The sequence below is a fragment of the Castor canadensis genome, chromosome 4, assembly GCF_047511655.1.
Source record: "Castor canadensis chromosome 4, mCasCan1.hap1v2, whole genome shotgun sequence".
Taxonomy (NCBI): domain Eukaryota; kingdom Metazoa; phylum Chordata; class Mammalia; order Rodentia; family Castoridae; genus Castor; species Castor canadensis.
The window spans coordinates 128,776,707-128,797,085 of NC_133389.1; the positions used below are offsets into that span (position 1 = coordinate 128,776,707).

Consider the following 20,379-nt stretch of genomic DNA (forward strand, 5'->3'; position numbering starts at 1 on the left):
TGGGAGCTCAGGCCTCGCCTGGACTCCTGGGCTAGGAGAGGGTTGCCGCAGTCGAGAAGAGTGAGGCCTTGGGGCGGGCGAGTGGATGGGGGAGCCTGAAGAGTCCGCCTTAGAGCCAGGTGATGCAGAGGGGCTCCAGTGAGGACTCAGGGCGCTACTAAGAGCCCTTGGAGAGTCAACGGATCTCGAGAGGGGCAGGGGTTGCAATGACCAAGCCGACCCAAGGGCACCAGAATAGTCAGGGAGACTGCGCGGCCTTGGCGGGGTTGTTACTGCAGTGAAGGATCAGGGTGTTAAGGCAGACTGGTCTCGGACCAGGCCTGAAAGCAGAGAGGGGTGAGGAGGGAGGGGGCGCCAGGGTTTTGTCGCCCGTGGTGGGTAAGTAGGAGGCCAGGCACTGTGAGGACTTAAGATCCTTTTGTTCACTAGACCCTAGAGCTTTGAGGGAGGCCCGGACTTAGGGGTGTCTCCCACCGCTGATCTCCCTCCTTCCTTTAATACGGAGAGAGTGAAGACAGAGAAGCCACTGGGAGAGAGACTGAGACAGTGACACATAGCCTAGGGAAAAAGAGAAAAGAAGACGGAGGGACAGACAGATGGGGAAAAGAAAAGGAAGAAAGTAAGAGGAAGGAAGCCGGGAAAGGAAAGGAGAGAACGTGAAAGAGGACAGTGGAGACAAGGAAGAAGACTGGAGAATCATGAAGGAAGGAAAAAGACAGAGACAGGAACAGAGAAAGGGCAACCAGAAAGGAGGAAAGAGAGCTGAGTGGGCATCGATGCCCTGGCTAGGGCGAGCGCGTGGTAGGCGTTGGGCGTGGATTTTTCTGCGGCCAGCACTTGCGCCCCCGAGGTCAGAACCACAGAGAGCCAAGTTACTCCAAGGCGAAGGCGCTGGGCAGAGAAATATGTAAATAAGGGCTCCCTGCACCCTGGAGAGTGGCGCAATTACGCCCCTTGAACAAGAAGCAACAAGCTCCCGGCGGGTGAGCTGCAGAGGGTGGCGGCGTCGCGGGGGAGGGAGCGGCTGCAGGAAAGGGGTGGGGGGTGGGAACCTCACACCCTCACACCTAGTCCCCTGTGCCAGGGCCGGGGCTCCCCCCTCCACTCGCCGCTTCGCTCCCTTCCCCCTTCCTCCCCCTTCTTCCCCCTCCCTCCTCCTCCCCGCCGGCCTAGGTCCGCGTACTTAAAGCGGCGCGGGAGGGCGAACGCGGGCGGGTGGCCCAGTCGGGCGGAGGCAGATGCGCCCAGCGGTGGCAGCCGCCGGAGGCGCGCAGGTGACCGGCCTGTGGCGCAGCCTGGTCAGGGGGCGCCCAGGGAGAGCTGGCGGGAGAAGGAGGCCGATCCGCCCCCAGCGTGCGCGCGTCTCGGCGCCAGGAGCCGTCCCGGGGCGTGTTGGCGAGCGCTGATATAGATATAAGGACATTTCTCTCCATGGCGTCACGTGACATAATTACCACCAGAATCAATCAAGATGAATTGCACGTCAGCGCCCGGTGGGGATTTTTGCTTAGTTGATCCTGGCCCAAGCCTCTTGTGCAATCGATGGCTCAGGTTGGCGGCGCGGGGAGCGGCCCGGGGCTTGCCGGCGTGCACGCCGCGGAGCCATGAACGACTTTGACGAGTGCGGCCCGAGCGCAGCCAGCATGTACCTGCCCGGCTGCGCCTACTATGTGGCCCCGTCGGACTTCGCTAGCAAGCCGTCATTCCTTTCGCAACCGTCCTCCTGCCAGATGACTTTCCCTTACTCTTCCAACCTGGCGCCGCACGTCCAGCCAGTGCGCGAAGTGGCCTTTCGCGACTACAGCCTGGAGCGCGCCAAGTGGCCGTACCGTGGAGGCGGCGGCGGCGGCGGCGCGGGGGGTGGCGGCGGCGGGGGCGGCCCCGGTGGGGGCGGTGGCAGCGCTGGGGGCTACGCTCCCTACTACGCGGCGGCGGCGGCGGCAGCGGCTGCAGCGGCGGCGGCCGAAGAAGCGGCCATGCAGCGTGAGCTGCTCCCGCCCGCGGGTCGCCGGCCAGACGTGCTCTTCAAGGCGCCGGAGCCGGTGTGCGCCGCGCCCGGGCCGCCACACGGCCCCGCAAGCGCCGCCTCCAACTTCTACAGCGCGGTGGGTCGCAATGGCATCCTGCCCCAGGGCTTCGACCAGTTCTACGAGGCGGCGCCCGGGCCCCCATTCGCCGGGCCGCAACCCCCGCCGCCGCCCGTGCCGCCGCAGCCCGAGGGCGCTGCTGACAAGGGCGACCCCAAGTCCGGGGCTAGTGGAACCGGGGGCAGTCCCTGCGCCAAGGCGACCCCCGGCTCGGAGCCCAAGGGGGCAGCGGAAGGTGCTGGCGGCGACGGCGAGGGCCCCCCGGGGGAGGCGGGGGCCGAGAAGAGCAGCGGCGCAGGTAGGCATAGGGCGCAGGGGGAGCGGCTGGGCTCAGGGGCCGCGGGAGCGCGGGGGGGGGCGCGGGGGCCTCCCTCTGCTTGCGCCGTTTTATGTGCTATTTTATAAGCATTCGAAGGGGTTTATACATCCTATAAGATTTCCCGGGTCGTTGTAAAGCGTGTTTATGATAGGAAACCAATTTAGGTGGGCTTAAGGTAGACTTGGAGGAGGACATTAATCGCTGCAGAGTGCTTTTTCCCTGTTTGGGGAGCGGGTGTTGAAGATCATAGAGGGAGGGAGGGAGATGTTGAGCCAGTGGGTGAGGGCGGACCAGGAGCCTCCAGCTTTTAAGGGAGGGGGTGGGTGATCCTTGTACTGGACTTTATCCAAGCCACTGGCTGACACGCCGCTAGAGTTGAGCTGATGCCGCGGCCGGCGCACTCTTGTCGCTCTCCCCTCGGGTTTCAGTTCAAAGCCTGCCTCACTCTTCCGTATCTGGGTGCCAGGCTGGTTGTGAATGAGTGTGAAGAAGTGTGTGTGTGTGTGTGTGTGTGTGTGTGTGAGAGAGAGAGAGAGAGAGAGACAGAGAGAGAGAGAGGGAGAGAAGTGTGTGTGTGTGTGTGTGTGTGTGTGTGTGTGTTCGGGCATGAGCACACGTCCACGCCTGCACTCCCCTGTGCCCGCCCATATATCATCCCCCACGACGCAGGCAGGGCCTTTCAGCAGCGGCAGGGGACGTCCCTAACGGGGCCAGGGCCTGGACCTAACTCAGTGGCCCGAGCGGAGGGTGGGGGGCTGGTAGGCAGAGGCCCCTCTCTCACCCCTTGGTCTCTTTCCCTTGCAGTGGCCCCTCAGAGATCCCGGAAAAAGCGCTGTCCCTACACCAAGTACCAGATCCGCGAACTGGAACGCGAGTTTTTCTTTAACGTATACATAAACAAAGAGAAAAGACTCCAACTCTCTCGGATGCTCAACCTCACTGACCGGCAAGTCAAAATCTGGTTCCAGAATCGCAGGATGAAAGAAAAGAAACTGAACAGAGACCGTCTGCAGTATTTCACTGGAAACCCCTTATTTTGAGAGCTCCAGGAAGCGCCCCCTCCCCCGATCCCCACTCACCCACCCTTCTTTCCCCACTAGCCTGCCCTCCGCAGGCCCAATGTCCTTGGGTTTAATGACGCCTCTTCTCTGTGGAACTTCACGATTCCTTCTCACGGTCAACTCGGGACCTCCCAGCGACCACTGCAGCCTGAGGACGAGGCCGAGGACTTGGCCGAGCGGATCCTAATAAGGGGAAAATGGTAAATTCAAACGTCCCTTTACAATTTTACCGCCAATGTGCTGTTGTTCCTTTTACCACCTCTGAGTCCTCGTGGGGACGCGGCGGGATCTGTGTGGGGAGTTAGGCCACGGAGCTAGAAGGCGCTGGTGTTTTGTTCTGAGCTTAAGTGATCCCTTTCTTCATCCTAGGTGAACGCAGATTATTTAAACTCTGGGGAAATGTACCTTTGGTCTGTCATATCAAGGCATGAGTCACTGTCTTTTTGTGTGTGAATAAATGGTTTCTAGTAAAATGGAGGTTACAGCTTCAATACACTGCATGAATTTTCCTCTTTAAAGAAGTTAGTGACTGATTAGGATTATTTTAGTGGCCAGAGCCCTCTCTTCCATGCAACTGAAAATCATCGGGTGAAATACTTTTAAATTTTACTACAATAAGAGTTGTTTCTTCATACCCCCTCTAGTCTACCTTGGTTTTAAAAATCACATGAGTGATAAATTTCTGAATTGATGGTGTGACCCAGCCATGCTGGTGCTGTCTTCTCCTAGCTATGAGGCTGGAGCAGCAGGAACCTTAGGAACAGATTCCCCCCACACCACCACTCCTAGTCTAGTGAACTTGGAATTTCTGGAAAGACAAAACAATTTTAGACCAAAACCAGTTAGACAATCCAAATTATCTCGACAAGGTGACAAGGAGCCAGGGTTCCTTAAAAGAAGAAACTAAAAGTAGAACCCTCCATTGAGGAAAAATAGTTTACTAAAAGGAAGTTAGTAGGTGGAGAGGGCTTGGGTCCTTGCTGGAGCAGGGAATGTAAGCCTCCTTCACTGGACTAATGCCAGGGGCTGCAGACCTGCTTCTCACCACATTTATCGCTTTAAGTTAAAGAATGTGGTGAGGACTGCACTACACTTTATGTTGCAGGGCCAAGCCAGGCTGTTTACAAAACCTTGAACTGTCTAGACAACACCATAAAAGCCAAAGTTCTAAACAGCTTAATTGGGTTATATTATACACCTTCTGGTGAGCCCAAAAGAGATTTCCGCAATGTGCAATAAACTGGAGAAGTGAGAAAAGCTTCTCTTCCTCTGGAAAGAGTAAAATGAATCTTATGACTCTTAAACTCATAAGCCCAAAGTCAAAATATAAATTCATAAAATGCACAGCACCTCTTTAAGGAAATATGCATTTTGAAATGCAAAATTTTTTAATTGCATAGATTTTTTGGGGGTAAGCAAAAACATAAGTGCATAAGTGTATGCCTTTGAACTTCCAAAATGTCAAGGTCATCACCTTTAACCTCTCTGAATAATTAGGCGCCTTAAGGTTCTTCTGTGATTTTCAACAGCCACCCACTACCATGATCCATGCTCACACATCCAGACCCACGCATTTATGACCACACAGGATCATTTTGGGGGCTCACCATAAATCTAAGAAAATTCCTAATTTCAGGATCAATAACATTAATTTCCCTCCAAACAGTTGAGTAATTCAATAGTAATTGACTTCTTTAAAAAAAATACTGGTTAGATTAAAATGCCTATTAGCTTTCGATACAGCTAGGATGTGCTGGGGATTTGGAGGGGGGAATCTTAGAAAGTGATTCCCTTTGCTCTAATAAAGAACCACAGCTTTTTTTTTTTTTTAAGAAGGCCTTTGAAAGAGTAAGTTCTGTTCAGACTTAAACCTTTGTGATATTTGAAACCAATTTGCCACCCCATCAAGTAAATCACGGCACTTTCTAAGATATGGAATAAAATATATTTATATTGTTCTTAAAAGCATCCCTCAACCTTTGGTGAAAGATGCAATAGATACAAAGCGGACAATCAAATTATTTCGTTCGGAAGGGGATTCCTTTGTTTGAAATTCTGGGCATCGGTTTAAATGTGAATGCCCTAATAGTATGGTTTTTTTCCAGGAGCTTAAAACTGGTTTATTTATTTCTTCGTCATTTTGTTTTTAACTGCTTCTAAATGTGTAAGCTTGTGTGCCAGCCACCATAGGCAAGCCAAACCCGAGAGATACAATTTCCCCTTTGCAAGGGCCTGAACAACCACACGAGGGCGCGCTCACGTTCCAGAAGCTACTTTGGCCGAGAGACTGCGGTACCTTATTTTTCCAATACTGGATTCTAATAGGCGATCTCGGCCCGTTAGAAACAAGCAAGCAGCAGCTAAGGTGTTTGCTATTTGTTTGCTCTAAGCAGCCGTGAGGAGTAAGCGGTTGTATAGACACAGAGAAAAAAAGGGGGAGGGGGAAAGGACAACCAGAGTCTTAGAACAGGAGATTACCTAACTGCTTCAAAGAATCCCTTGGTATGGCCTGATGGTGTGGAGGAGAGGTTTTTTTAAAAGATATATACACGTATTTTGAAATATGTTAAACCACTGCGACTTAATTAAATTAGAAAAAAATCAATTTTCTTGTTGTTTGAATGTGGAGAGTGATGTCAAGAGTAGAATCCCGTCTCTCCACCTCACCACAGCCGCACGCGTCTTTGAGCTCTCAGACCTCGGGGATGATTAAAAGGCTTTTGTTTAAGACAGATTAGGGCGTCTGCAACTTAGCTGAGTGTGTACTTAGAAAAAATGAGATGCGTCAAGGATCATGGGGGTCATTCTGGGCTAAGTATCCTGAGACCATGTGTGGCGCGAGGCTATCCCTGGTGACCCGGAGGCACAGACAGTACTAGGAGTTGGGGTGCCCGTGCCAGGCTGGGCTGATGCGGATGCGGGAGACAGGAGGCTCTTTGGTGGGGGAGGGGGAACGTTTATACTTCAAGGTATTATGGAACAAGAGGTATTTGAAGTAAATGGGTGCTTGTTTGACAGAACCGGAGCCACCCGTCCAAGCTGCCCGCTGGCCTTGGGGTGCGGAGTTTGATTTTGGCACCCGCTCTTAGAAGCAGTTTATTCGCTGTTGCCATCCCCACCCCGGCAAAGCCCCTGACCTTGGAGACTGCCTGGGTCCCCGGCCGCGGGTCCAAAAGGAAAGAACAAGGCTCCAGGACAGGGGCCTCTTTAAGGGCAGGAGGGCTGCGCCCTTTCCTCCCCGAAGTTCATTGTAAAGAGCCTGCAGCCCTCTGGAATTAGCGATGGCCTCGTAGGCTCCATACAGTCTGTCCCCCGCCTTCCAAGCCCTTGGACCTCAGGCCCTGGGACCCTCCGTCCGCTCGTTCGCCGGCCTCGGGGAGCTGGCATTGGCTTGCGGGGAGGCTGGGACGCCAAGACTCCCCCGCAAGGCGCCAGCGAGAAGCGTGGGTGTTCCCCGCGGGTACACCCGGCTCCGCCTGTCTGGCTGCGGGTCCCGAATAGCTATTGTGAAGCGACCTTTCCTGGGTCCCAACCCGGGCTTTAGTCTGCGTGAGGTGATAAGTCCTTCCCCAAATGTCGTTGAGTTCCTCGGTAGGCGGCCCCATCGGCGGCGCATCTGGCTGTGCGGGGCCCCTTGGCCTTGGCTGGCAGCCGCCGGCGGACCGCGGCAGCTCTGCGGTATGCAGTGCTTTTTCCGCTCCCCAGCGCCCAACATAGATCTGGCAGGGTGGGGGATCAGACCAGGACCTCTAGGAGCGGAAGACCTTCTGCTCTCTGATGGTTCAGAGTGTGTGGGGCTCGCTCAGGGTGGCCGTGGATCCTGAGGCGCCAGGTCTCGGATTCTGAAGTGGAGGGAAAATGCGCGAAGTCTTTTGTGTGTCTGTGCACAAGGAGGCTCTCGGCCCGCGGTCCGTTTGCAAGTCTCCGTAGACCCCTTATCGCGTTGGTGATAACGTCCCCATTTGCCCCCTGGATTTCTTTTCACCTTGGCTGGGTGGTGCACAGTGTAGCCCAGAGGCGCGCTCTAGGGAGGCAGCTTTTAATTTGTCCCCATCCTTTCTGTCTCCAAAGAATGTCATAGCTCAGAGGCCACTCAGGTCTCTAATTCAGGGCGACTCTAGAAGCCCCCAGGTTCTTTCAGGCTCAGGGCCTCCACTCTTCTTTCCCTAGACAAGAAGAGTGCAGATGCAAGCCACTTTTTGATTATAAATGCTAATTTCTTGCTAAGGCAACCCTTTTAATTTTTCTCTGGAAAGAACTGTGAAAGGGAGAAGGCTTTCTGGTACAAATATGAGTATTCATCTCTTTTATGGTGCAATATTGATTTATTATTAATGGTAACTGCTCCAACTGATCTAAAGATGATCGAAAACAGCAACTACGTTAAATACTCTAAACAAAATAAAGGTTGGCCTTTAATAAAACCTTTTTATTCCATTTGCTTCATCTCAGCTGTAAAGTCTTAAGGCTCACGGTCTGTCCTCCCCACCCAGATCATTCTGTTGTATTTCCATTTTGCTCGATTTTTATTGATACAAATTTCTAAAATATTGACAGTCTCTGACCGCAAGGGACTAGTCTGAAAGTAGAAATTTGAAAGAGAAAAAAAAAGTTTTGTTAAACTAGATTAAAATTATATGGTATACACACTTTTTTTTTCTGTGAGTGAAAAATATGGGTTGACTTTAAGCTCAAAGCCACAGGGATCTGAAACAGAAAGGCCCCCCAAAACAGAAGGCAGATCCTGCCTGTCCTGGCTCACTGAAGACCCACCCCGCTCTGCGAGGAATTGCTTGTTTTTAGCCTGGATGTTTTCTTCATGTATAAATAAAGATTATGAAAGGGCATTTGATGGGCATAAAATTCCTGATTAGATTAAACAGTCCTTCCTCGCTTGGGATAGGGGAAATTGGGCAACCCACTTCTGGGCAGCCCTCCTGGCCGATTGCAAGGCAACAAGCACAATGCTGGAACGCCAAGCTGGCGTCAGGGTGCCTGTGGAGAGCTAGTGCAGCGGGCACTTTGTCCCACCCTGGGCATACTTAGCTGTGCTTTCAAACAACATCTCCACAATATTAAAAAGGAAAATTTGGGGCAATGATCATTGCCTGTTAGGTTTGAACAGGATCTCAGCAACCTAGAGTCAAAAGTAGTTTTTTTTTCCCCCCTGTTTTGCTAAACCCCTACCCCAAAGCTTAAAAATAACTACCCCTGTAGAAAGGTAATGTTTAAACCTCGGCTACACCGGGATGCAGCAGGCCAGTGCAGTTAGAGGCGCCAGGCTTTTAACCTGACAATGATGTTGTATTTGAACAGCTGCGTAAAGGTTTAAAAGGTCTGTCTCATTGCCACCGCGGAGTTTTTAAAAAGGGGTTATTGTTTGGGCGAGGGCACTGAGAGGGGACAAGCAATCGGTCCCAAGGCCGAAAATAATGTTCAGTGGCTGTTTTCACCAGGCCAGGCGAAATTCCTTTTGGGGGGGGGAACAAAGGTTTTTTTTGTTTGTTTGTTTGTTTTTTGGTAAAGGTTTTTGTGAAGTAGCAGGCAGGCTCCTATATCCCCCAGAATGCTGAAGCGCTTTAATGAGCATCGAACCCCAAAGAAATGTTCTGCTGATGCGGAAACCGGATTTACCCACAAGTTCAGTCTCTGGGCCTGAAATCCAAGGCCAGCCCATGCCTGGGTGAGTGTGGGGAAAAGAGAACACGGATGCCTTCCCGGACAGGGAACTGGTTCACGGTCAGAGTTTCCGGGGCCGGTTTACTTTCTTGGCTGCCGCGAAGGGGTCACGGGAGGCCTAAGGAAGGCTCCCTCTCGCTTGCAGGCCCCTAGCCCAGGGCAAATCTTTGGAAATCAAGGTTAATGCTCCCCGCTGCTGTCCCGCTGCTGTCCCGAGGCTAGGGGGGCTTCCGCAGGGCGACTCACCCGCCTGCAACCAGAGAAGGAGGGAGGAAGTTGTACAAGTTTCTCATAAAACTCCGAGTCTCCATGGTGGTAGTAGTGGTGGTTGTTCTTTAATGAGCTGGACCACAACCCCAGACCATATCCTCTTTATGGAACTTTCTCTCACCAGAGGAAACAGAGGACTAAGACCACCCCATCTTCTTTCCTAAGCAAAACCTTGTCAAATAATTTTAGGGATTGTCCAAAACTATAAAACTCAACTTCTGACAAAAGTATAGCTTTTAATATTTGACAATTTGTGTTAAAACAAAAAATTGACCTTCTTGGCTAGTAGAGAAGGGGAAAAATCAATAGTATAATTTTCAATAATTCATAAAGCGAACGCCATTATGCTAAATCTTAACTATTAATCTTATCCTTTACAAAGTCTCGATTGATTTGTTAATAAAATATCTTCCCTTGTGTGGCAACAGCGGGTATAACTCTTTAAAAACCTTCAGAAGCAAGAAAATTACCAAGTAGCCCAAGAATGTAGATGAGAATTTTATTGATCGCCCTGATTCTTCTTAATATGTATTAATAAATTCCACAACCTTTTGTACCTTGCACTTGTCAGAAACCAATGCTTTTACAAAATCCATAAAAGGAAAACATTTTTCTTCGCAGAAGAACCAAATGACACCTTTGTATTTCTCTCTTCCCTGCCTGGCCCAGTTTTCTAAAACTTCTGGGGTCTGAGAGTCAGCGTTTTCCCCTTTCCTTTAAAAAATTATTTTCTTTCTCCCTTCCTTCCTCTCTGCCCAGTATTACCAGGATGTGTGGGGAAGGAAATCTCGGTTTAGTTCTCCTTCTGGGAGTCCGAGGGACGCTTTTACGCTTAGGGAACTGCTGGCGAAGGCTTGTTTCCAGTCTGAAAGCTCCTAGCGCCTGGCCGTTCAAAGGTCAGGGTGTGGTTACTCTAAAAGCAGAGGACTCGCGTAGTAGTTCGTGGGACGCGGAGGGGCTCCGGATCGGAGCGGGAGGTCAAGAAAAGGATCACTGCGGGGCAGGGCCCATCCTTGCTACTCCGGCTCTGGTCAGCTGCGTGGCCTCTCGGCCCTCGCGGCCCTTTTCGCCGGCGTTTCCCGGGACACCTTGGCCATGTCTTTGCAAGAGGTATCTTTCTTTTGGACGCCTGGGGTGGGATGTCTCAGGACCTGGAGAATGCTACTCACCTTCCCAGCTGCCTGGTACTAAAATTAACCATCCCGCGCTCCCACCCTACCCCGGACCCGGCCTTCTTGGGCGCGTTCCGCCTGGGGGGTGTGCAGGGACATTCTGTGTGCTGGCGCCACGGCGCTGTGGCTTCCCTTCCCTCGCTTGTCCTCCCGGAGGCCCCTCCGACCAAGCCTTTCCTTCCGCCGGCGGAGCCTGGTAGCCGGGGCGGGAGACGCGAGTGGGGCAGGCAGGCCAAGCGAGCCCGGGGGAGGCGGGCCGGCGGGCGGCTGAGAGCTCTGGGCCGGTTGTCTCCAGCGCGCACTATCGCAGGCGCATAGTAGATGTCGCTGTTGTCCGTGCTTACGCGGCCGGCCGGCCGGGCTCTGGACCACGTGACCTGCGAGGAGGCTGCGGCTCAAGGCCATTTTCAAATCTCATTGGCTTGGTTGTCATGTGGTCGGCAGAGGCATCCACAATTACACGGGGAATGTTTTCCTAGAGATGTCAGCCTACAAAGGACACAATCTCTCTTCTTCAAATTCCTCCCCAAAATGTCCTTTCCCAACAGCTCTCCTGCTGCTAATACTTTTTTAGTAGATTCCTTGATCAGTGCCTGCAGGAGTGACAGTTTTTATTCGAGCAGCGCCAGCATGTACATGCCACCACCTAGCGCAGACATGGGGACCTATGGAATGCAAACCTGTGGACTGCTCCCGTCTCTGGCCAAAAGAGAAGTGAACCACCAAAATATGGGTATGAATGTGCATCCTTATATACCTCAAGTAGACAGTTGGACAGACCCGAACAGATCTTGTCGAATAGAGCAACCTGTTACACAGCAAGTCCCCACTTGCTCCTTCACCACCAACATTAAAGAAGAATCCAATTGCTGCATGTATTCTGATAAGCGCAACAAACTCATTTCTGCTGAGGTCCCTTCGTACCAGAGGCTGGTCCCCGAGTCCTGTCCCGTTGAGAACCCCGAGGTTCCTGTCCCTGGATATTTTAGACTGAGTCAGACCTACGCCACCGGGAAAACCCAAGAGTACAATAACAGCCCCGAAGGCAGCTCCACTGTCATGCTCCAGCTCAACCCTCGTGGCGCGGCCAAGCCGCAGCTCTCGGCTGCCCAGCTGCAGATGGAAAAGAAGATGAACGAGACCGCGAGCGGCCAGGAACCCACAAAAGTCTCCCAGGTGGAGAGCCCTGAGGCCAAAGGCGGCCTCCCCGAAGAGAGGAGCTGCCTGGCTGAGGTCTCCGTGTCCAGTCCCGAAGTGCAGGAGAAGGAAAGCAAAGGTCGGTATGAGCAGAGTTGTCACCCCAGCGGGGCGCGCAGTCCGGGAACCCAGCGGAGAGGGAGCGCTTGGGTGCCCAGCGCAGAGCCCAGGCAGCCGAGACCAGTGCCGACTTGGCAGGTGCTGCTCCGCCCGGCTTTTAGAGGGGCGATCTCAGCCTTGAGAAACACTCCCCCCTTCTCTCCCTCTGTTCTGGCCCTCCCGGCCAGTCCTGGCCCCATGCTGATGGCGCCAGGGCAGAGGAAAGGCTTGCTGGGTTTATTTTTCCTGAGCCAGACCTGAAATGCAACAAAAGAGGGCAAAGGAGACCTGCGGCTCGGCTCGTAAACAGGGCCCCAGAGCCTCCTTTCTCCTGCTCAGATTTGCAGTTCCAGTTTTGCATTGCACCCAGTGATCATTTTAAGGTGGTCCAAGGCACCGTGTTTGTGTTCAAGAGTATGCACCCCGCATCCTGCGAGTTTGGGGGCCACGAGAGGAACTAGATGGTTGGGCCGGTTTGCGCTTGGCTAGGAGAACAGGGCTTCCTGCCTTTGTGGGGCTAGGTAACCTTGGCTTTGTCTGGGGAAAGTGCCTCAGGCTTTTGCAATCTGTCTACAAAGAGGGCAAAGGCAGGAGGGAGAATGGATCTGCATTGCCCACTTTGCAGGACCAGCCTTAGGGCGAGACTACTGCAAAGAGCCAGATAACTCCTTTTTTGAGAAGAAACCCTGCCTCCTGAACCTCTCTCCCCAGTACCCAGAGGTGGGCCACACTAGGGCTTACATTTTGCCGGAAATGCTTTTGTGTGGGAACAATTCAGGAAATTCTGGGGAAATCCAATAATGCCCAGGTAGGGTGAAGAAGGTGCCCTTGCTTCCTCATTTATCTTTTGAGAGAGGACAGACACCTATAAACCTGGCTGTGAGGTTCCTTGCTTGCTTAGTAGAGGTGGGGAATCAGCGTCACACTGGGGGGCCCGAGGTCGCAGCGAGTTTGACAGGCTTGCTGTGGTTTCCTCCTGTCACTTAGAATGCTGCTGGGGAGATCCAGGAAAGTTTACCATTATAATAATGTTTTGTGGGAATCAGAAATTGTGTATGTGTGTGTGTGTGTGTGTGTGTGTGTGTGTGTGAGAGAGAGAGAGAGAGAGAGAGAGAGAGAGAGAGAGAGAGAGAAGAGAGCGCCCTAATGCAGTGTATACTCACATCATGTTACTTTGGCCATTTAGTTCTAGTTTGGCATCAATTTAAAATCCCTTTCAGGGCCTTTCCCTGTGAGTAATGTTTAATACGAGCATCACCCTAAGCAGCCTGCCTGCCAGCAGGGTCATGGCCAAGGGTATATTTGAACAGACTGAGAGAAAAAAAAAATCTTCATTTTTTTCTTCTCCCTTTAATTTTGTTAGAGGAAATCAAGTCTGATACTCCAACCAGCAATTGGCTCACTGCAAAGAGTGGCAGAAAGAAGAGGTGCCCTTACACTAAGCACCAAACGCTGGAATTAGAAAAAGAGTTCTTGTTCAATATGTACCTCACCCGCGAGCGCCGCCTAGAGATCAGTAAGAGCGTTAACCTCACCGACAGGCAGGTCAAGATTTGGTTTCAAAACCGCCGAATGAAACTCAAGAAGATGAGCCGAGAGAACCGGATCCGAGAACTGACCGCCAACCTCACCTTTTCTTAGGTCCAAGGCCAGTGGGAGGCCAGGATCGGAGAGGGGGCACCGCGTTCCAGGGTCGAGAGCTGGAGGACTGGGAAGGCGGAAACAAAACCTTCATTGCTCTTTGTTTTTTGTTTTGTTTTGTTTTGTTTTCCTGCTAGAATGTGACTTTGGGGTCATTCTGTTGTGCTGCAAGTGATCTGTAATCCTTATGAGTATATATATATATATTAAAAAAAACTTAGCACGTGTAATTTATTATTTTTTCATCGTAATGCAGGGTAACTATTACTGCGCATTTTCATTTGGGTCTTAACTTATTGAAACTGTGGACTATCCATCTAACCATCCATCTGTCCATCCATCCAACCATCCAGCAATGTGACTTTTTCATGTTTTTCCTAATACAAAAGTTCTCTGTGTGTGGTTAGCCCATGAACTCATGGCATTTTGAATACATTCAGTACTTTTAAAATTACATATATATATATATTTAAAAAAGATTAAGAAAACCCACAAGCTTTGGGGGGAGGGGGACTAAAAAAGCACATTACAATGTATCTTTTCACAAATGAATTTAGCAATTGTCCTTGGTGAGATGGAATATTGACGACTTATGCCTTGTAGCCTTTCCCTTGTGGTGCATCTGTGGTTTGATAGAAGTACAACAGCAACCTGTCCTTTCTGTGCATGTTCTGGTCGCATGTATCTGCAATAAACTCTGGAAATGAGTTTGCTCCCTCTGCTTTCTGAAATGGAAATGTGTTATGGTGGAAATGAAATGAAAGCCTTTGGGGAGGTCCTCTTATGGTTAAGCTGCCTGTTTGGGGCAGTCGGGTGGGGAGTGATAGGGGGCTGGAGAAGGGAGATGGGAGAGAAAAGCTGAAGGAGGCCTAGGGTGCTGGAATTTGGCAAGGGGGTGGGGAGATGAGTGAGAATCCAGCCTGGGAGTGCAGTTTTCATAACTAGGGGGAAAGGGGAGTCCTCCATCCTCTCCCAACCTCCAATCGTGGTAATATAATTGCACTGACAATGGGTGCAAGTTTTCCTATAGCCGGAGTCTGGTAAGTAATTCTGTGCCCCAAGCAACTTCTCTCAGCTCCCTGTTTGTGTATTTTCTTCTCTTTGGTTTTTGTTGTGTTATTTTTCATGCTTTCAGTGAAATTTTGGTGATTTCTGACTGGGGACCCATCATCGGGAGCTAGGTCGAAACTAGTCTTGCCAACCTGGAATCTGCCGGGCCTCCATTACAGGATCAAGGACACGCAGCAGCTTAGCATGGCATCGGATCCAATTTTTCCCCCCTTTTCTCATCCCCATCCCATCCCAAGCACAAGACAGCCAGGCCCCAGCGAAGCCAAGGTTGGGTGAGTTTTCCCATCCCGCTTTGCCTTGGTTTCCTTGTGGAACAATTTTATGCTTTACCGTTTAGTGGCCCACATGAAAATAATTTAAAGGAAGTATTTAATTATAAAATGCTGCTTGGAGCCACAGTATCCGAGAGGAACAAAATGAAGGAATGGTGACAGAGGAAGAATATGTAAGTGAACATGACTTATCTTGAAGTCCAATGTTCCATTTACAGCCATGACTTGGGAAATTCCCTCTAACTTCTGCAGAATCTCCATCAGAGAGCCCAGATTTATCTAGTCCTGGCAGGAAAAGGAGGAGAGACCTTGGAGGGAAGAGCTGACAGAGAATTCGTTGCTTTAGGTCCTGCCTGGGGTTTCAAAGGGTCTCCAATAGTTTCCAAAAACAGGTTCTTTTATGCACACACACACACATCTTTTTCCCCTAAGAACAATTTGTTAAGGCTTTCTGAGCCTCAGAGCCCTCATCCAGGGAGTGTTTGGGATATTCAGTGTTTATTCAGTTTTAAACTTCCTCCCAAACCAGGAATCTTCCCAAATTCCAAGACAGATCCCTTTAGGGGCATCATTTCCTAGGGATAGGAGAGAGAGGATCTGAATCCATGGTAGAACGGGAAGGCTGGAATGGATTTGCCCCAGACTTACGTTGGATAGGCAAAAGAAGGGTACTTTTAACTTGGCCATTTCTCCCCGGGATGTCAGAACGCCATTAGTTGTTGGGGGTGGGGGGTATATCTCTAAGGAAAACCTGTGCTGCAGGAAAGGGCAGTCTCTCTGGAACAAAATCAGAAAGCCATTGGGAAAAGCAATCAATCAGGCCATAAGTAGCCATTTACCCCCTTTCTTTCCAGGGCTGGAGGTGGGCTGGGAGCCCTCAAGGGTGCCCTGGGCAACTTGTACAGCGAGGAATATGCCCTCCGTCGCCACCGTCTCCCAGCTTTTGTTTCGCTCCCAGCCAGGCTTCTGAGGCTTTGTACCATGGATTTGGGAGTGACAATGGGCATTTCTCTCAGATTCAAGGCTGCCCAGCCTTACTTCTGGAGGCAAGGGGGGAAAATTTGAGATGGCCCAAGGAACTGGCCATCCAGCTGGATTTTTCAGACTTCTTCGGATCCACTCAGAGGCCTCTAAGTGCGAAACATGCGAAGCAGCCCTGCCCAGGGAGATGCGGTTCCCGCCGGCCTCACTGAGGCTAGGCCAGCGCTGCGGGCGGGACTGGCATTAGGGTTCTCCCCTCTGTGGCGTGTTCTTTTCCAGGGTCTTTCCGCAGCCGCGGAGAAGACAAGGCACCCTAGCCGTCCCAGTCCGCGCCCAGCGGATTCCACCGCCCGCCAGCCCGGCCCTTCCAAGGGCGCACAGAAGCCCCCGCCGCCGCCTGTACCACCACGCCGTCTGGCTGGGCCCGGCCCTCTAGCCAGGACGCTCCGGTTCACCCCTTGGGCCTCGGCGTGTGTCTAGCCTCACGTCGAGGGTGTGTGTGGCTGCGCGGGCGTGTGTGAGTGTGGCAGGGGGAGGAGGCCTCCGAGCTGCTCCATCCGTCCGTTTTATTAGGGACACATTAATCTATAATCAAATACACCTCATAAAATTTTTATTGAAAGGCATAATATCATTACAGAGGTCTTCCACCTGTTTTAAACAACACGACAAGCTGTGAGAGAGCGTGTGTGGGTATGTGTGGGGAGGGGTGGGCTTAGGTAGGAAGAGAGGCGAGGGGAGAACAGCTCCCCTCGGGCGCCAGGGGGCCGCCCTGAAAGGCTCGCCTGCCTCGGGCGGCACCGGCCCTCCGCGCCTCGGGCTGCTCAGGCTCTGGCCAAGCGCTAGGTGCGCCCTGGACGCACGGCCGGCGGCTCAGAGCCCAGGAGCTGGGGATCCCGGGTCCGGGTCAAGACTGCAGCACCCAGAACGGCAAGAAGAGACGAACAAATAGTCCCCAGCGCCTCCTCCGGCCGCAGTTAGGCCTGTGGTTCCAGCCACCGCCGGCCAGGCTGGGCCGGCCCAGGCCGAGCGGGCTCAGGGACCTGGGCCTGCCGGCTCTAATTGCGGCGCTTATGTTGATGATGATTTTTTTTTTTTTTTAAATCACAGCAGCCCCCAGTTTAGCGGACTGATTTACTCCCGGTATTGGTAAATATGATCACGTGGGCCGCGCGACCAATGGTGGAGGCTGCAGCCTGCGAACTAGTCGGCGGCTCGGGCGCCGGCGGGGAGCGGCTTGGCGGCGGGCAGTGTAACCTTGGGTGGGAGCGCGCGGTGCCTCAAAATGTCCTCCAGTGGCACCCTCAGCAACTACTACGTGGACTCGCTCATAGGCCATGAGGGCGACGAGGTGTTCGCCGCGCGCTTCGGGCCGCCGGGGCCAGGCGCACAGGGCCGGCCTGCAGGTGTGGCCGATAGCCCTACCACCGCTGCTGCCGAGTTCGCCTCGTGTAGTTTTGCCCCCAAATCGGCCGTATTCTCCGCTTCGTGGTCCGCAGTGCCCGCCCAGCCCCCGGCGGCGGCGATGAGCGGCCTCTACCACCCTTACGTGCCCCCGCCGCCCCTGGCCGCCGCTGCCTCCGAGCCCGGCCGCTACGTGCGCTCCTGGATGGACCCACTGCCGGGCTTCCCCGGTGGCGCGGGGGGTGGTGGCGGCGGTGGCGGAGGTGGAGGCGGCGGCCCGGGCCCTGGTCCCAGCCCCGGCCCTGGCGGCCCAGCCAACGGGCGCCACTACGGGATTAAGCCTGAAACCGGAGCGGCCCCGGCTCCCGCAGCAGCTTCCACCTCCTCCTCCACTTCCTCGTCCTCCTCTTCCAAACGGACTGAGTGCTCGGCGGCCCGGGAGTCCCAGGGGAGCGGCGGCCCCGAGTTCTCGTGCAACTCGTTCCTGCGGGACAAAGCAGCAGCAGCGGCGGCGGGGGGATCGGGGCCGGGGGTAGGGATCGGGGCCGGGCCTGGGGCGGGCGGCTCGTCGGAGCCCTCGGCTTGCAGCGATCACCCAAGCCCTGGCTGCCCGCTGAAGGAGGAGGAGAAGCAGCATCCGCAGCCGCCGCAGCAGCAACTTGACCCAAGTAAGTGCAAAAGAAATTGCCCCCTGATTTATTGCTGAAACCTGTAAGGCTCGAATGTGCAAAACTGATAGTTTTACTAACCTATAAAAACGTCTAGACGCCTACCCAAGCCTAGGCGAGCAACACGCATCCATAAAAAAGCTTCCCATAACCACCTAGGCGCGCGGTTTGTACGGTAAACAGAGCGCGGGCATTAAGGCTTTTTATGATAATTCCCTCCAAGTTGTGAAAAGCGGCCATCCTTGGTGAAATTAATTTAACCACCTCTCTTCCCCACCCTGTCATCTCTCCCTGCCTCCCCTCCGCCCTCGCTCCCCTTCTGCAAACCCCCTCTTCGTAGACAACCCCGCAGCGAACTGGATCCACGCTCGCTCCACCCGGAAAAAGCGCTGTCCCTACACCAAATACCAGACGCTTGAGCTAGAGAAGGAATTCCTCTTCAACATGTACCTCACCCGAGACCGGCGCTACGAGGTGGCCAGGATTCTTAACCTCACAGAGAGACAGGTCAAAATCTGGTTCCAGAACCGTAGGATGAAAATGAAAAAGATGAGCAAGGAGAAATGCCCCAAAGGAGACTGACCCGGAGCGGTTTCGGCAGCAGTGCTCAATGGCATCGGTTTTTTTTTTTTTTCTTTGTGGGTGCTTGATTTCCAGAAACTCTCCAGCGACTCAGACTTTTCTTCTTTTTTCTTTTTTCGGTAGAAGTGACTGTGTGGTTGGTCTCTGTGAGTTATTTGGGGGACACAGTGTTTGCTCGCTTATGTGTTGGAGAAACCAAGTGGCTTTGGAGTTTAGCCCTGTCCCACTCTCTCCCCCTTCCTGCTCTGTTCCTTCCTTAGGAAATGCTATATTTTGTGAGTGCACGCTGGCTTGAAGAGCCATCTCCTGTGTAAATGTCCCCCATGTTTCTGAAAAGTGCTGTAGCTTAGCGCCCCCCCATCAGCGCCTCCCAAATAGGGCCAAGCGCGCCCCAATTCCGAGAATCCGAAGGCAGAGCGAGACACTGTGGACACTCCCGCTGTTTACCCAGGCCAAGGTTCGGCCCCGTTGCCTACCGATTGGAAAGTCCCCTTTCCTCAGGGAGCCCTCAGGCCCTCTCTGAGACCTCAAGTGAGGCCTAAAGGAGCCCAGGGCCTCGGGCGGGTCTGGGGTTTGTTCTTCGTGCATAGGAGGAGCTGCTCTCTCCCGGGAAGGGCTGGGCTCCTGTCGGCGGCCTCGGGTGCTGGCCCTCCCGGTTCCTGCCTGAGGACGGTTGTAAATGTTACCGCTTCCTACCAATAAATGCTGATCTGATCAAATGGTGCCCAGACCCTGGCCCTCAACGTGTGTGACTGCTCTGTCTCTGCAAAATACCTCACCTGACTTCTTCCCATCCCTGGAAGGGAGACCTTGTAAACATTAGGGGCCTTCTACCTGGCAGGTCTCTCTGAGCTTCCCTTTGTATGTGCAGACCTGGCTTGGGGCTCAGTCCATGGGGGTCTTGGAGCTTCCCCCATCCCCGTGCCAGCGCCAGGGTGAACTCTGTGCCCTGGGCCCAGAGTTAGAATAGCAGTAGCGCTCAGCAGAGCTGGCGGCTCCAGGAACCAGGAACCCTTTTGCTATAGGCTTTGGTACACCTCACCCCATGCCTCTCTAGGATCTTGGAGCCCCAGCCGCCAACCTCAGTCTCCAAACAAGGGAAAGGCCAACTCTGCACTCTGGAGCAACTCCCCCAGCTCGGCGGAGCTGGCTGGCTCCGGGAGGTCCTAGCCGGTTAGGCTGTGAGCTTCCGCCCCTCCCCACCCGAGCCCCAAAGTGACCTTAGCGGATCAAAATGGTCAAGGTACTCCTTTCGGTCACCCTCACCCTGCTGCCCCCTTCCCTCCACCCAGCTTCTGTGTATGTTTAGCCTCCAGCTTGGCCCTCGAGGTCCGCAGTCAGAGGCTAAAATGAAGGTCATTGTAAGTGAGGGTTCAGGCCGAGCACAGCCTTTGCAGGCCCTAGAGGAGGTGGCGGCGCCGGGCAGCCTGGGTTGGGCGGAAGGCCGGGGTGGTGGCAGAGATCTTGGGGATACTGATGAAAGAGGGGAATCGAAGAAAAAGCAGAGGGGGGCTGGGAGGGAAAGCCAAGGCCCAAGATCCGGCAGAAGGTGCTGCGTCCCCCCCGCCCCTACAGCCAGCTCCATACCTAGAGCTCTTTGAAAACAGGAAGAGCCAAGGTGTCATAAAGCCATCGAGCCGGCGAGACGTCTGGAGGTAATGAGTTTACGACAGGCCAGGCGCTTCGCTTTGAAACCATCTCATTTTGATGTTTGTGGGAGGAAAGGAAAAATGCAGACAAAACTGGGTCTTAAAATCTGGACAATAAAATATAAACAAGACTGCGTTGGACCAAGGAGGCAGGGGCTTTGGAACCCCCGGGGGAGGTGTCAGTACCTAGGAAATAAAATGAGAGGTAGGAAGGAGGAGGTGATGTA

General features: G+C 53.2%; 3 protein-coding genes across 4 annotated transcripts; all 3 read left to right on the top strand.

Annotated features, from left to right (window-relative positions):
• Window positions 1-1,113: 1,113 nt before the first annotated feature.
• Window positions 1,114-18,397, top strand: Hoxd11 (homeobox D11). 2 transcript variants are annotated; one of them, XR_012447268.1, is made up of 3 exons: window positions 1,114-2,385; window positions 3,211-3,667; window positions 18,262-18,397. XR_012447268.1 is itself a non-coding variant. In XM_020152914.2 (2 exons), exons 1-2 carry the CDS (start codon window positions 1,605-1,607, stop codon window positions 3,444-3,446), a joined length of 1,017 nt encoding a protein of 338 aa, XP_020008503.2. In that variant the 5' UTR covers window positions 1,114-1,604; the 3' UTR covers window positions 3,447-6,072. The 2 variants fall into 2 exon arrangements, 1 of the variants encoding a protein (XP_020008503.2); XM_020152914.2 differs by lacking the exon at window positions 18,262-18,397 and having other exon boundaries at window positions 3,211-6,072.
• Hoxd10 (homeobox D10) lies at window positions 6,207-14,232 on the top strand. Its single transcript, XM_020152913.2, has 2 exons — window positions 6,207-11,864; window positions 13,248-14,232. The coding sequence occupies exons 1-2, from the start codon at window positions 10,910-10,912 to the stop codon at window positions 13,523-13,525; spliced, it is 1,233 nt and encodes a 410-aa protein (XP_020008502.2). The 5' UTR covers window positions 6,207-10,909; the 3' UTR covers window positions 13,526-14,232.
• On the top strand, window positions 14,403-19,233 carry Hoxd9 (homeobox D9). The gene is made up of 2 exons (XM_020185003.2): window positions 14,403-17,921; window positions 18,262-19,233. The coding sequence occupies exons 1-2, from the start codon at window positions 17,135-17,137 to the stop codon at window positions 18,501-18,503; spliced, it is 1,029 nt and encodes a 342-aa protein (XP_020040592.2). The 5' UTR covers window positions 14,403-17,134; the 3' UTR covers window positions 18,504-19,233.
• Window positions 19,234-20,379: the final 1,146 nt, after the last annotated feature.